At 41.6% G+C, this 15,370-nt stretch overlaps 1 protein-coding gene across 1 annotated transcript in view; it reads left to right on the top strand.

Annotated features, from left to right (window-relative positions):
* Nucleotides 1-11,138: 11,138 nt before the first annotated feature.
* LOC147614332 (uncharacterized) overlaps nucleotides 11,139-15,370 on the top strand; it is a 65,040-nt gene continuing 60,808 nt past the window's right edge. The window contains exons 1-3 of the mRNA XM_086780887.1: nucleotides 11,139-11,565; nucleotides 13,583-14,113; nucleotides 14,235-14,394. Of these exons, the coding sequence (XP_086637013.1) occupies nucleotides 11,286-11,565; nucleotides 13,583-14,113; nucleotides 14,235-14,394 (971 nt within the window). The 5' untranslated portion in view covers nucleotides 11,139-11,285. The remainder of the gene's footprint in view (nucleotides 11,566-13,582; nucleotides 14,114-14,234; nucleotides 14,395-15,370) is intronic.

Raw genomic sequence — 15,370 nt, forward strand, 5'->3', positions numbered from 1 at the left:
AACTTCATTAATCTGTTATTTATTTGTGCCTTGGAAAATTTTGTATCAAAGTTTCCATTATGGGACAAACATATGGGTTACTATAGGTGAAGATTAATCCATTTTTAATAGAGGGTTTTATTTAAAGGCTTTGGTCAGGGACATAACTAGGAGGTTCTTTAGACTACCGAACGCAAGGAATATCCACACTAAGGGTTTCCTAGTGCCAACAAGTGACTAGATGAACTTTTCTCTCATACTCAAATTGATGATGGCATAGGTGAGTACAAAGAGGACAGAGAGGGAAATTGGATTCTTGTGGCTATACATACAAGGTGGTATAAGAGAACAAATCTATACTTGAGGAAAGAAGAGAACAAATCTATACTTGAGGAAAGAAGAGAAGGTGAGAAAACCAATTGTGGTTTTTCGAGGATGGCAATGAAGTCATGTGAAGTGCACACAGTGAATCAAGAAGGCTAAATGTAGTTTGGTAAGATAGTGCATCTATCTCCTTCACCTCTCTCTATAGCATAGAGTGACTGCCATCCCCAACCCCCCTATAGGTCCCTTTACGAACTCCCTTGTGTGTCGACACACATGGGTAATATGTGTGTGCACACGCACATGCACATGTGTGTGCGAGAGAGAGAGAGAGAGAGAGAGAGAGAGAGAGAGAGAGAGAGAGAGAGAGAGAGAGAGAGAGAGAGAGAGATCATATTAATTTCCACCATGGGACCGAAATACAACCATAAAGAGCTCAAACATGATATGATAAACCAAAAAAAAGCCCAATAATCGGTTGTTGTGGCTTCATGGTCAAGAGATACATGATATGATAAACAAAAAATAATAATAGAAAGCCCAATAATCAATTGTTGCAGCTTCATGGTCAAGAGATACATCGACCAAAAGACTTAAGAGTCTATTGATTCAAGGGTATTGGAATTCCTTTATGATGGATCTTCTGTTGCCCACTTACCTACTTTTACATGCTTCCTAGAGCTTTAAAAACTCCACTCCTTTCTACTTCAATTGAGTTGGTGTGAGCTCCTCCCATAACTCTATGCCCTTGAGAGTGTTTGATTGTATTAGAACCACAAGCATGTCTTCCTTGGTTTTGTAGGTTATGACTATGTGATGTGCGTGTGTGTGTGTGTGTGTGTGTGTGTGTGTGTGTGTGTGCACATGCGCGTGCATCTGCATCATTCACATATTGGTCAAGAATTATATTAAAATAAATTTTTACAAAAGATTTGGATTTTTAGTCAAAAAGCATAACTGCAGAGTCTGAAGCTAAACCATTTCGCAGTTCTGTAGTTTTGGTGAGTCATGCAAAAATGCTCTCAAACTCAAGTCTAACTAGTAATAAAGGGACAACACAGTCAAACTACATTATGTAAAGCTTGCTCAATAGAAAAGTGCACATCTTTTGTTGAAGAAGATCAATTATATATTAGAATATGTTGAAAACATTACAAAAATGTAAAGGTGCGAGAAAGCTCTCTCTCAGCATGTGTGTGTGTGTGTGCAAATATATATTTGTGTATACTATATATATATAATATTTTGAGGAAAAAAATTAATTATATTAAAACGATCGATTTAAAAATGGCCGCATTATTTAAAAATAGCTGCATTATTTAAAAACGGCCGCATTATTTAAAGGTGATAATAATTACCATTCATTTGGGATGTGCTTTGTACTTATTGTGACATTCTTTTTTGTTGTTTTGTACTTCTTTTACTCCTCATTACAATGAGTTACACAATCTCCTTAGAAGAATCTATGTTTCACCAATGGTTGAGTTCTCAGGAGTGCAAAGTTCTTACAAGAACAAGAGGCCCCATGGCATTCTCTGGATTGCAAGCAATAGTAAATATTGGGTCCCATGAGTTGCGTGTCCCTCTAGAGCCTACCTCTAATCATCAGGGAGGAGAGGAGTTCTATATACTTGAAGAGACTCTTTCAACCAATTACTCCGCAATAGTTGATGCTTCATTAATCTCAAGCCCACAACCAATAGCCATCTTAGATAGCTTGCATAGAGGACTTCCAACTCAATCAAACGTAATAGATTTATGCAACGCCCTACAAGATAACAACAAAACCGGTGCATCAACCTCATCCACAGTTGTAAGAGGAGAGGGTAAGAGCATCTTGGAATACCTTTGGAGCATGAAGAAGGGGAACACATTAACAAAGATTTTGTTAAATGTCAAAAAGGTTATCAAGGTCCTGGAGTTTCCTAGACAATATAATGGTGATATTACATTTGAGTTTCCACTAACCATGGAATTATGTGTAGGAATGGACTCCATGGTGCATAAGTATGATCCCGAGTGGTGGTCAAAGCCACAAATCTCCAACATTGCCGTCCTTGGAGTGTGTTGGAGAAGCCATTGCCTAGGTAGTTTGAAGTGTGTGAATGAGCTTCGCCCGCCCGCGAGGACTAAAGAACCCTAGGGTCTCAAACACATCACATTTTAGTGGGAGCATACTAAAGGCACCGACCAGTGGAGAGGAGTGTAACAATGTGTCTAGAGAGATCCTTTGCCATTATTGCTCAATGCCTACAATGTGCATCGCTACATAAAATTGCTACATCTATTATGTGATGCCATCCGATGAGATGATGAGCCCATTAATGATCCTTAATGATACACATTGGTATCCATGAACATAATGTACGGACACACATATCAAAGGCACTAACTAATAGGACAAAGCAAATGGTGTCCATGGTGTTAGAAGTAGATTGCAATAGCGGAGTAAGAAAGGTACAAATGTGTGTGGCAAAAGAAATCGTGATGGCAACACTAGTGCAAGAAGGTGGTTCCTCACATTTCATTGGGGAACAAGAGTTCATCAACATTACAGAGGAGATGGGACCATTGATTGGAAGACAAATGTTAAATTAATTTGCTTGGACAGTTATGTTTTTATAAATGAGCTATAAATATCTAGATAGGTAAATTGCAAAACATAAACAATTTGATTATTAGGTTCTCGATGTCAATAACTGTAACCTGCCGACACGGGCCTTTTAAGGAAAGATTTGGCTTGGATGCACTTTTGAAGTTGAAACGAGAGTGCACTTATGACTTTTTCCACAGAAGTAGGTTCCCAGGACAAGGGTCCATATGTGAGAAGTGCTTTTTTTTCAAGATGTCCACCATTGGATCCACTTCTAGGTTGGATTTGGTGAGTCAAATGCGACGGACCGACTCTGGGGACCTGCAACATGCATGGATACAATTCGACCACACCCGACGAACATCAGATTGGGTGACTATGGCTTGTCATGTGTCTGAACCAAGGTAGCATATTAAAAATGTCATAATAAATGTGGTCAAAGAATTTCAACTGTATTACATCATAAATGCCTTGAGTTTTCACGTAGCATGCAGGATCTTCTAACAATTACAACATGTCAAATGAACCAAGGTGAGTCAAATGTGACGGACCGACTCTGGGGACCTGCAACATGCATGGATACAATTCGACCACACCCGACGAACATCAGATTGGGTGACCATGGCTTGTCATGTGTCTGAACCAAGGTAGCATATTAAAAATGTCATAATAAATGTGGTCAAAGAATTTCAACTGTATTACATCGTAAATGCCTTGAGTTTTCACGTAGCATGCAGGATCTTCTAACAATTACAACATGTCAAATGAAAGAGGAGGATATGGAGGCCCAATGTCTATTTTGGGAGTGCATCAATGAGGTGATAGAAAACCATAGTTGCGAAAGGGTGGATTTCCTTGGTTTCATGGAATACAAGGCACATTCTAACTGGAATGCAGTTCGACATGTGTTCAATGGTTGCAAAAATAATGTCCTGACAGATAAGGAGAGGTCCTGCCTATTTCATTGGGAGTAGAGCGTGTATGCGTACGCCACATCTCAAGGTGAGCACAAAGAAATGTGCGAGAAGTGGCGCATGGCTCCTACTAGGTAGTGAAGCTGCATTAGTAGAGGCTCGATCAATATGTCAATGGTGGTGCAATGGTCATGTCATGGATATGAATGTTTCAACAATGGACTCTTGGTTAAGCTAGTGCAAGGTGCACATAGCACATTGTGGTTCAGTCTCATGACAATAGTAGAGAGAAGTAATGATGGTCCGAATACCCTAAGAACAAACCTAGCAAAGAGCAAGCATAGGAGTTGGCTTGTAGTGGAAGGATATAGATGCAGGATTTCTCTTTATGATGCATGTACCACCGATATGGCAAATGCAATTTTGCAAAGCACTAAGGCAGTGTCTTGCTCTCAAGGCAAGCACATAGGGAGAGGAACAAGCTTGGAGAAACTAATGGAACAAATTTCTACAAGCCCACAGCCCAAGTGAACTCAATAGTCAATTAGGCAACCGAAGGAACACCCATGTATAAGGCACCTACCCCCCTAACCGGTGAGATAAAGAAATTTCACATCATAAGAGACGAGCCATTATGGTCATTGATATTGATGATGAGGCAATGCATTGTCTGGATTATGATGCGCATATACGAGACCGCAAATATGCAAGGAGGCCACGGAAGATCAATTTTAAGGAGTATGATATAACCACTACTCCTTAAAGAACAACGGAAGCCACCGAGTTTAGTGTGATTGAGCATAAGGTGAATGAAGGAATGTGAACAATCCAAAGAATATGCATTGGGAGCAAAGTCACATGTAGCAGAACTCCTCGTGGTGGTAAGAGGTGCGGGTAACACATAGCCGGATCTGCAAAGGGTGTGCCTACACCATCATTCGAAGGGCATCGCAAGCACCCTAATGGTCTCATCAACCAATGGATGTGGTTTTGCCTTGATCACGAGCTTCATTGCTCTAATGTGGACGCTAACATAGACCCAAGCCCAATCCACCACCCAAGATATGGCCAATTGCTATGGGAACTAACCTCACATTAAGGAGATCTATTCATTATGGGAAGGTGGATACCAGGTGGAGAGAAAGAATGCAGGTGTCATGCCCACCCCACCTAGTATAGCGGTGGGACTGCAAGGTTCTTTAAAACAGTAAGTAATCAAGAACCACCACATGGATCCACTACGAACACAGAGGCAGGTGGCTCAAGCATGCGAAATGGCATGAGTCAGGTATCACACATCAATATTAGAGGAAGCAGCAAAAAAAATGCCTTTGCATAAGGAAAAGAAGGCAATTGGATGTAAGTGGGTATATAAAGTCAAGCACAATGTTGATGGTTCAGTGAGCAGGTACAAGGCGAGATTGGTTGCCAAGGGCTATGCGCAGACTTATGGCATAGACTATGAGGAGACATTTAGCCCAGTTGCAAGAATGGCAACTGTGAGAGCTGTCATTGCTATGGCTGTAGCGAAGGGTTGGTCTTTACATCAAATGGATGTAAAGAATGCTTTCTTTCATGGTGATTTGCAAGAAGAAGGGTACATGATGCAGCCACCAAGTTATGAGAGTGATGCACATCCAGATTTTATGTGCAGGTTACGCAAAGCCTTACATGGCTTGAAGCAGGCACCCCGAGCATGGTCAAACAAGATCGGGAGTATCTTGTTACCATTGGATTTCATATATCCAATGCACTATATGTGAAAAAGACAGATAGAGGGATCATGCTATTAGTCATCTATGTGGATGACTTGATTATCACTGGTAATAGTGATGCAGACATACATGATGTTAGGAGGCAATTGAAGCAGAAGTTTGAGATGAAGGATTTGGGTGAGCTGCGGTATTTCTTGGGCATAGAGGTGGTGAGATCACCTCATGGCATTTTGCTATTTGCAGAGGCAGTATGGCTTGGACATGTTGTCCAAGTATGGTATGACAGGCTATAAGCCTATTTTAGTGGCATTGGAGCAAAACACAAAGCTTTCCACAGATACAGGTGAGCTTTTGGAGGACCCCACTACATACATGCGCATAGTGGGTAGTTTGATCTACATGACCATTATGAGGCCACACTTGAGCTATGCTGTTGGACTTGTGAGTCAGTTTATGCAGGCCCCTAGGAAGCCACACTTGGATGCGGCTAGACTGATCCTCAGGTACATAAAGTCCACAGTTGATTATGGACTTTTCTATGAGGCTGGTATAGAGATACAGTTACATGGGTACACAGATGCTGATTGAGTTGGTAGTATTGCAGACAGGAGATCTACCAGTGGCTTTATGTTCTCATTTGGGAGTGTTGTTGTGAGTTGGAGCAGTAAGAAGCAGCCAACAATTGCCTTGTCAAGTACAGAGGCAGAGTACAGGGGTGTTGTTATGGCAACTTGTGAGGTAGCTTGGTTTTAGAAGCTACTTGGTGACATGGGAGAGCTCGTGGATAGGGCAGCTGTCATATATTGCAACATGAGCACCATACAGTTGGTCAATAACCCAGTATATCATGCTAGAACGAAGCACATTGAGATGCATTATCACTTTGTGAGGGAGAAGGTTCTAGCAGGAGATGTAGATATGGTATATGTTAGCACAGAGGATCAGGTGGCTAACATCATGAAGGCATTGGGCATAGAGAAGCTCCATAGGTTTAGGAGCTTACTTGGAGTGCAGTGTGTGGAGTTGAGCTCAAGGGGGAGTATTGGGATATCAAGCTCAACTAGTGCTATGATGGCGGACATTGATGACCCGCCTGGGTGATAGCTTCCGCATCTACACCAATGGCATGGTTGATTATGGGTGATATGTGGCCAGTGGGATGACAGGCTGTGTGACAGCAATTTTGGATTACTAGAGACTGGCATAGTTATAGCGCCAACTCATTTAGTCGGGTTCACATTATGGAGGACTGACCCTTGTATGTTGTAGTAGTTGAGTACTAACCCATATAGTGTGTACTCTTATCTTTATGTTAGGTTGGTTGAGTAGAGAAGAAGAAGATAGAAGAAAATTCAGCTATCCATCTCTCTCTTTGTGTCTTGCTCTCTCTTGTGTTTGTGTTTTTGCTTGCTAGGGTTTGAAGCTCTCCCTCTCCCCCACATTCTCTTTACTGAATTTTTTCATTTCATGTCCTATAGTATTTTGGGACTTCTGTAACCTCATTGGAAGCAACCTCATTGTAGAGAATTCGATTGTGTAGTATCTCTCTCTCTCTCTCCCCCCCCCTCTCCCTCTCTCCCTCTCTCTCTCTCTCTCTCTCTCTCTCTCTACTATGGATGGAATGTGTATAAACTTTGTGATCCTGCTTTGAAACAAAGTTTGTTAAGCTTCTCATATAGCATTGTCAGAATAAAGTTGATTTTTGTTGAATATTGTTAGTCCATTGCATTTTCAAGTAGGTATTGTATTGCAGAACATGGTCTTCTATTGATGAATGGTAATCATGTTACGAGCATTAAATGTTTAGAAATCTTAAGGAAATGCGAGGGGAATAATGAGGGAGGGAGAGAGAGAAGCATGGAGGGCCACAAATCACATGAAGTCTTTAAGCAAGCAAGAAAGCTTTTCTGAAATTGCATGTACAAAAAGAAAAGATACAAACTCGCTCTGCCTTTATTATTGTGCACTAAAAAATGAGGAAAGATGCCTTTATTATTGTCATTAAAAAAAGAAGAAAGATATTCTTTTTTGTTGCAAAATTACAAGGAATATCTCTTTATGCACCTCTCCCACTCCTATAAATATAGACACAAGCTCCATAGCACTTTGTCATTTACCATTTACCTAAGCATTGTTAGTGAGCACACCACCCACAACCCTCCAACATATTGCTTGTGATGGCCTCATCAAATGTTAGCATTGAAGTTGTTGCTAGGTGTATCGCAAGGGAGGCCACCAATGCAAAAGTCAAGCAAAAGACCGTAGATGGTGCATAAGCATGGAAAAGTCTCACATCCTTACCACTTCCTGGTAGTGATGACGATATTTCTCAAGTGAAGACCAAAGTGGTGGGCTTAATTGCAATATGGTGAGCCCATGGTTTTATTGATGACGCATTTGAGCATCTCTTGATTGAGGAAGTGCAAAAGGGAACGAATGTTGTTCGCTTACTTTGTGCATTCACCTCAGAGGACAAGCGAAGCCATGGAAGTAAACAAGATTATGTACTTCTTATTAGTATCTTGCATACCAAGAATGAACAACAATTCTAACCGAAGAGTTGTATGACTTGTTTTTATTTTCACTTGGTAGCAACAATCTCCATTTAGAAGATATAATGTTGACATGTTTCTCTCTCTCCCTCTCTCCCCCTCTCCCTCTCACTTAATGTTGACGTCTCTCCCTCTCTCTCTTCCTCCCTCTCTCCATTTAGAAGATATAATGTTGACATGTCTCTCTCTCTCTCTCTCTCTCTCTCTCTCTCTCTCTCCCTCTCTCTCTTCCTCCCTCTCTCCATTTAGAAGATATAATGTTGACATGTCTCTCTCTCTCTCTCTCTCTCTCTCTCTCTCTCTCTCTCTCTCTCTCTCTCTCTCTCTCTCTCTCTTAATGTTGACATGTCGTTCCCTCTCTCTCTTTCGATGGAGAAAGGGAATCTTTTTGGAATCCGCTTGCTCCATTCCAAAAAAGTGCTCACGAGAAATTGCTCACCATAAAAAATCCCTCGTTCATTATGTGGCCAATCATGATAATCATGTAGTTATTTGGATCCCATGGGGTCTCCAGCTTTGTGGATGGGTAACACAATGGAGTTTGTAGTCGAGATAGTGGAAAGCCTTCACAAAGATTTGCAAAGCCTTGCAAGGATGGGACCAAGCACATGTTACCCTGTGGGCAAAGTGTTCTGCGCATAGACGTTCATGAACTTTTTCCCTCCCATTATGCAACTTTTTTGTACTCAGTGACATTGGAGGCATCATTGAGAAGAGGAAAGACCATGTGTGTCACGAGTGTGTTGTGTGGGGTATGGGCTGATCGAGCACTATATGTGGAATGAGAACAGGAGACTCCATGAGATAAATCCACTATGTGGGAAGCAAGTAAGGATTCCCCCCCCCCACAATGTAGGCCAATGGGACATCCCATTCTATATAACCATTGTAAATTATCAACTTATGCATGACTCCCATCTCAAGGAAGTGTCTCCCATATGGTGAAATAGGTGTTGTATCCTAAGAGGCCCATTGTAAACCCATCTCATTGAGATTAATCTCGGACAACATGATGGCATCATCCTAGAAATCATACATCGAGATCCGTTCCCTCATTGCTCGTGCAATAGAATCACTCAACAACAAGAGAACATCTCCTTGTTTTGGGAGAACTCTACAATGTTTGCAAAACAATAGTGTAGATGGGGACTTGCCTTTCGGTGCCAAAAGAACATGCAAAAGGTGATTTATGAGGTTGGAAGTAGCCTACTGCAATGTACATCAACCTCAAGCCATGCTTGGCTAAACACATCCACATAAACCGCCGGGCCTCATCATATCTCGTTGAATCACTTTGAGCATCTTGTGTATATAAGGAAGAAGAAACAAACATGCTACTCCTCTAGAACCACACACCCCCAGTGGTGCCCACTCCCACAAGCATATCCATACACCTTGGGCAACCCTCTCTTAGGGATTTGGCAAGTTTGTGTAGTAAAAGATGTTATCTCTCCCTGTGAAGGTCTCTCTCTAAGACCTCCAGGGTTAGACCATAGAGTTCCACTGCAATTCATATAGCTATATGAATTTCGTCTATGGTCTCACAAACCCCACGTCATCACAAGGGGGCATTTGTCTGTAATTATGACCCTACCCTTCTAGTAAAAAATCAACTTCCGTGCTGGGCAAACTTCCATGACTTGGACCATTCTAGCTTTTTTGTGCTGGGTGTGAGGTCATCCCCTAAGTATATCTTGGTCGCTTTGAGACCTACTCTTTTTTCTTCTTCCGAAAAGTAGCTTGTGATTCGGTGTTTCTAAACTTAAGGACAAGGGGTTGTTTCTCTTGACAAGCTTGCCATGCATCTACAAAGGGAGTTCCTATGACACCCATTTTCCTGCATAATGCTATCCCATGCATCTACAAAGGGAGTTCCTATGATACCCATTCGCCTGCATACTACCACCCCATCTTCTTGAGGTGTGGGGTCTTTTGGAAATCCTACGACCCTTATATTTAGCTCCTTTTCTTTCATGCATTTTTCTTCTTCCAATGTTATTGTGCTATGATGGCATTTTGTTGGGGACCTTTTGTTTCTTCACAACCTTAACCCACTAAGAGGTTGCTAAGCCCACTTCAAGTTTTACATTTTTAGCTTTCAACGGTTTTACATCCATTTCCAACGCAATTTGCACACATTATTCACCTTCCTCCAATCCCTTTACATGCATAGAGGTCTTAAGCTCCTCAAATTCCTACTCTAGAGTTCCCCCATTTTTTCTATTTACATTCTATAGATTTGGCCTCACTTTATTGGTGGCCATTGGTCACACTTTCCTTAAAGGAAACCAATTCCATTCTTGTGGCTTCAACTACTTCTTCAAAATGCAGTCTTTGGGTAGCCATCTCCTGTGCATGGGTCTCCTTCCAAGACTTGATCTTCCTTCCTTGGAGTCCCAAGATTTCCTTGATGCAAGTAAGGGCTTCCACCACATGTGTGACCTTCCCATTGTCTATATGGGATTCGATTTTTGTCAATTTTCCCTTTGTAATCCATTCCAGTTGGCCAATCTTGTCATTGCTATGAACTTGCATCTTTAAAAATCAAGGAAAGAATGTGAGGGATTGAAGGGGGGGTCAATCAAGGAAGGCACCTATACATGGAGTGTACAAATATGGGGATGGTATGGGAAGTGTAGCATAGCACAAATAGGGAACCAACGCTACGGGTAAACGGGGTGGGGGCTCGGGGCACAAATAGGCTCACGGGCGGCCACAAATGCACAACGCAACAGGGGTGAGAACAAGCTCACGCATGCAAAGGGGGGCACAAATAAGGGAAATCGAGAGACAAGAAGGGAAACTTGGTTGTAATATGCACGTGAAAGTTGCCAAAGGAGTAAATTTTGCTAACTTGCCAAAGTGGTTCAGCTCTTTATCTAACCAAGGGGTTGTGGGCTCGAGCCCAAACACCATAGAGTTGTGTGTATGAGTGGTGTAGCTTCTAGCTGGGCTACATCCCCTCGAGGGCTTTCAAAAAAAAGAACCCTTTAAAAAAAATCGAAATTATTCATACATATAAAATAGGGCCCCTGAAATAACTAGCTATATATCCGTATTTAAAACATGCGCACCGACTGGAGATCTTCTTCGAGGGGCTGTTGTCATATCCAGCCTTAGGTAAGAGTTACCAGCAAAGATTCTGCATGCTAAATAACAGAGAAGCAGAGGAAGGGGCACACGTGAGAATTTGGGCGCCATAGCGACGATGGGAAGCAGCAACAAGGAGATGACTCATAATAAGGTGCCTTCAGCATCAGGAGGAGGGGCTGCAGCTGCGCCGCACGTGCTGTCTGCTGCCGAGGGGATCACATCGGCCAGATTGACAGATGCAGGCCCATCACAGCGGCACGTGGGGGTCCGAGGGCAGGTGATGACCAACGATCAGATGGAGACCCTGCGAAGGCAGATTTCTGTGTATGCCACAATCTGCCAGCAGCTTGTGGAGATGCACAAGGCCACCATGGCCCAGCAAAACGCTATCTCAGGTTAGCTATAACAAACCTCTCTCAGTTAAGGCTGCAGAGGGCATCATAGCCAATTTTACCTTCAAAAGAAGACCAATGTGAAGATTTAAGTACAAACAGAGGAATCCTTTCAAACATTATCACGGAGTATTGGGTTGCAACAGAAATCTAGGCCCTCAAGTTGAAGCACCAAGTGTTCGCTTTGTTTTTTTCTCTTTAGAAACTGTACATGATTTTGTGTGTAAGACATTTATGTGTAGATCTATCTAGCGAATGCCAAGTAGCCTGATGGTGTATAAGGCTGGGTTCAGAACAAGCAAACCTGTCCCAGCCTGTATAGCCCCCTTAGAGGTTTCCCACATATTGAGACTCGGACTTTGTAGGAGGCTTAGGATATTTTTGGGCGTTTGCAACAAACAATGGGAAGGCAGTGTGTTTGAACCAAGCCTTATGGCTAGGTATAGGTGGCAGAGTCTAGCATCTAGTTGCAGGAGGTATAGGATGTTGTTGGGCTTTTGCAAAAAATAAGGGCCAGGTGGGGGGTTTGAACAAGCCTTTTGGCTAGGTATGGGAGGCAAGAAGTAGCTTCTAGATGATATAAGGGGGGTTTCGAAGAGGATTTTTTGGGTAGTGGGTTGGACCACTGAAATATATTATTGAGTGATGTCAAAATAGTGCAAAAAGTTTGGTTATATACAGTTTATCCATCCATCTTCTATGTATTTATCTCTTATATATCTCATCATTATCCATTCATATTTCACATGGCACAATGTTGTAGTTGCATACAAAGATGGTCATGGAGCCTTTTTCTTTGTACTGTATCTTATGTATGGTATGCTTTTTTCGTGTATGCTAATTCTCTTCTTCTTTTAAAAAAAAAAATGAGTTTAATTATATTAGATGCTGGGTTCGAACGAGTGTTGGCTGGCCAGGGGTTTACTACCCATGCTAGAGTCCACCGCTGGCTTCTTTTCTGCATCTTAATCCATATAGCAATAGTTTATTTAATTCTTGAGCCATTTGCACATATTGTTCCTGGTGAACATGCTCCTCCTAATGCGCGTGTGTGTGTATTATACATACATATATGCACATACTTGCAGACATATACGTGCATACATATATATACATACATGTATATATAGTGTATGCATGTATGCATACGTGCATACACATTTATACATGTATACATGCATACATATACACATACATGCATACATATATATACATACATGTATATATGTTGTATGTATATATGTACATGTACATATATATGTATATATGTGACATATACATATTTAGATGTATGCCATGTGTAAAACCTATCACCATTAAATCTTGAGACAACTTCTACATGCTCCATGATGAGAAGGGGGTCTTACCTTGAGTCTTGATTTTAGTGCTCAGGCAGTGTCTAACCCTTTTGCAAGTGATTAAGGTGGAAATTATATGTTACAAACACGTGTATATTTGTATATATATATGTGTATATGTGTTGGATATATACACGTATACATTCATCTACATAAGAGTGTATGTATATGCATATATGTATGTATGCAGGTATATAGGGAGGTAGGCCTGTACCTACATATTTAGATGTATGCCATGTGTAAAACCTATCACCATTAAATCTTGAGACAACTTCTACATGCTCCATGATGAGAAGGGGGTCTTACCTTGAGTCTTGATTTTAGTGCTCAGGCAGTGTCTAACCCTTTTGCAAGTGATTAAGGTGGAAATTATATGTTACAAACACGTGTATATTTGTATATATATATGTGTATATGTGTTGGATATATACACGTATACATTCATCTACATAAGAGTGTATGTATATGCATATATGTATGTATGCAGGTATATAGGGAGGTAGGCCTGTACCTACATATGTAGATACCTATGTACCTACATCTTTGCATATGTATGTATGCTTACGTACACATATGCGTATGTATACTTACACGCACATACATACGTATGTATGTGTATCAGTTTTCATCTCGGTTGATTGCATTTTTTGGTTTGTTTGCAGGATCAAGATATGGCCAGTCAAGCTCCCTTGATTCTGCTTTACACTCAATGGGACAGAAATTCACATCGAGGCAGAGATGGACACCTAGCCAAACACAGCTTCAGATACTCGAGAAGCTTTTTCAACAGGGAAACGGCACTCCAAGCAAGCAGAGAATAAAAGAGATTAGCGTGGAGTTGAGCCAGTATGGCCAGATCTCAGAAACAAATGTATACAACTGGTTCCAGAACCGAAGGGCTAGAACAAAACGGAAGCAGCAAGTTGGAGGGTCAAACAATGGGGAATCAGAATTTGATACAGATGTTGACTCTCAAGAAGAGAAGAGGCCCCGGACGGACAGGGATTTATCCACTGATGGCTTGGGGGCTGGCCAGTATGAAATGAATTTGCAAAATTGGGAGAATGCTGAATATCAACAATTCGATGCTGCACAAAAGGGGTTGCAGTCGTCTCAGAGGCTGGCAGCAGTGGAGGATTTTGCTGCTTCTTTTAGTAAAGCTGATGTTGATGGCCATGTCCCTGCACACCTGAGTACGTATATGTGTAGTAACGCACAAACTGAGTGTTTCCAGCGTCTTTGTTAGCTCGTTTTTGCAGCATGAAGTCATTTATGTTTCAACTCATTGATGTGCCAAAGTGGGTCTTTTGGTAGATCGTAAGCCATGGGACGTCTCAGCTGCTATGCCTGACATTAAATCTGATCCTGTTGGAGCATCAACCTTACAAGAATCCCAAGGACAAATGGGAATGAGCAATGGCAGTGGGGAGGCCCTGAGGCTGTTGCAGAAGTTTAAGAGCTACAATCCAACAGAGTAAGTTGTCAACACCTGTATGGCAAGTACTATCTAGTTCTGGACTTGTAACTTGTAAGAGAGGCTGCTAGTATGTGTATGCTATCTTCTGTACAATATGTTCAAAAATTGGTCACCTTGTAGCCAGCCAAATTGGAGCCATCAAGTGGTAATGCTGATGGCAACCAATTTGTAATCTGTTTTCATGGCCCAAACGAAGATGTTCAAGTGGAGCGATGAAGAAAGGACTAAAGCTGACATCTTCTCTTTAAAGTTTAGCATTGTCCAGTTTGTGGCTGACATGCTACTTTGGAGAGAGAGATAGAGAGAGAGTTTTGATTAGCATCCTGTGGAGGCTAAGTATGCTCTACGGACCAAATCTAAAGCATAGACCATGGGAGGTCTTCTCACAAGCAATCGGAAGAAAATGAAAAAGGGAAAAAGCCTAAGATTCACAGACGAACTACCCAACTTATGTGTCCTCACCAGCAAGGGGTGTATTTGCTTGTAGTACGAGGTTGTATGAAGTACAATGGGTAAAACTTAGTGAATAGACCTATGTGGACCTTGAATGCTAGTTGACTTCTGGGCTGGCTGCTAGTGTCAGAAAAACAAGGCGGAGGAGTGCCTATGTGCACTACCCTCTTCTAGACTAAACACAAGTGCTGAAGCGTGTTCAATGTGCAGCCTTTAATGAGCAGAAATTACACACAGGATTGTACTCAACAAATTGTGCAAACACAAGTGTGCCGAAAGTGGAAGAATATGGATTAAAAAGAGCTCTTTAATGTAAGGTAAACTGCTGTAATTAATTTTGGATTATGGACAGCTAATACAGAATGTCTGAAACACCCAATTACAAGTGTATGACAAGCACCAAAGCAAATACACCTTACTTATTACTGTATGCAGTACAGTAGACAGCAGAAAATCAGCAGGCCATTAAGTTCTTCTTTGAAGCATTCGAGGAGTCAGCTTCTCTTTGGGTGTGCTTCAA

The sequence above is a fragment of the Cibotium barometz genome, chromosome 42 (assembly GCF_041138505.1).
Source record: "Cibotium barometz isolate CiBa-2024 chromosome 42, ASM4113850v1, whole genome shotgun sequence".
Taxonomy (NCBI): Eukaryota; Viridiplantae; Streptophyta; class Polypodiopsida; order Cyatheales; family Cibotiaceae; genus Cibotium; species Cibotium barometz.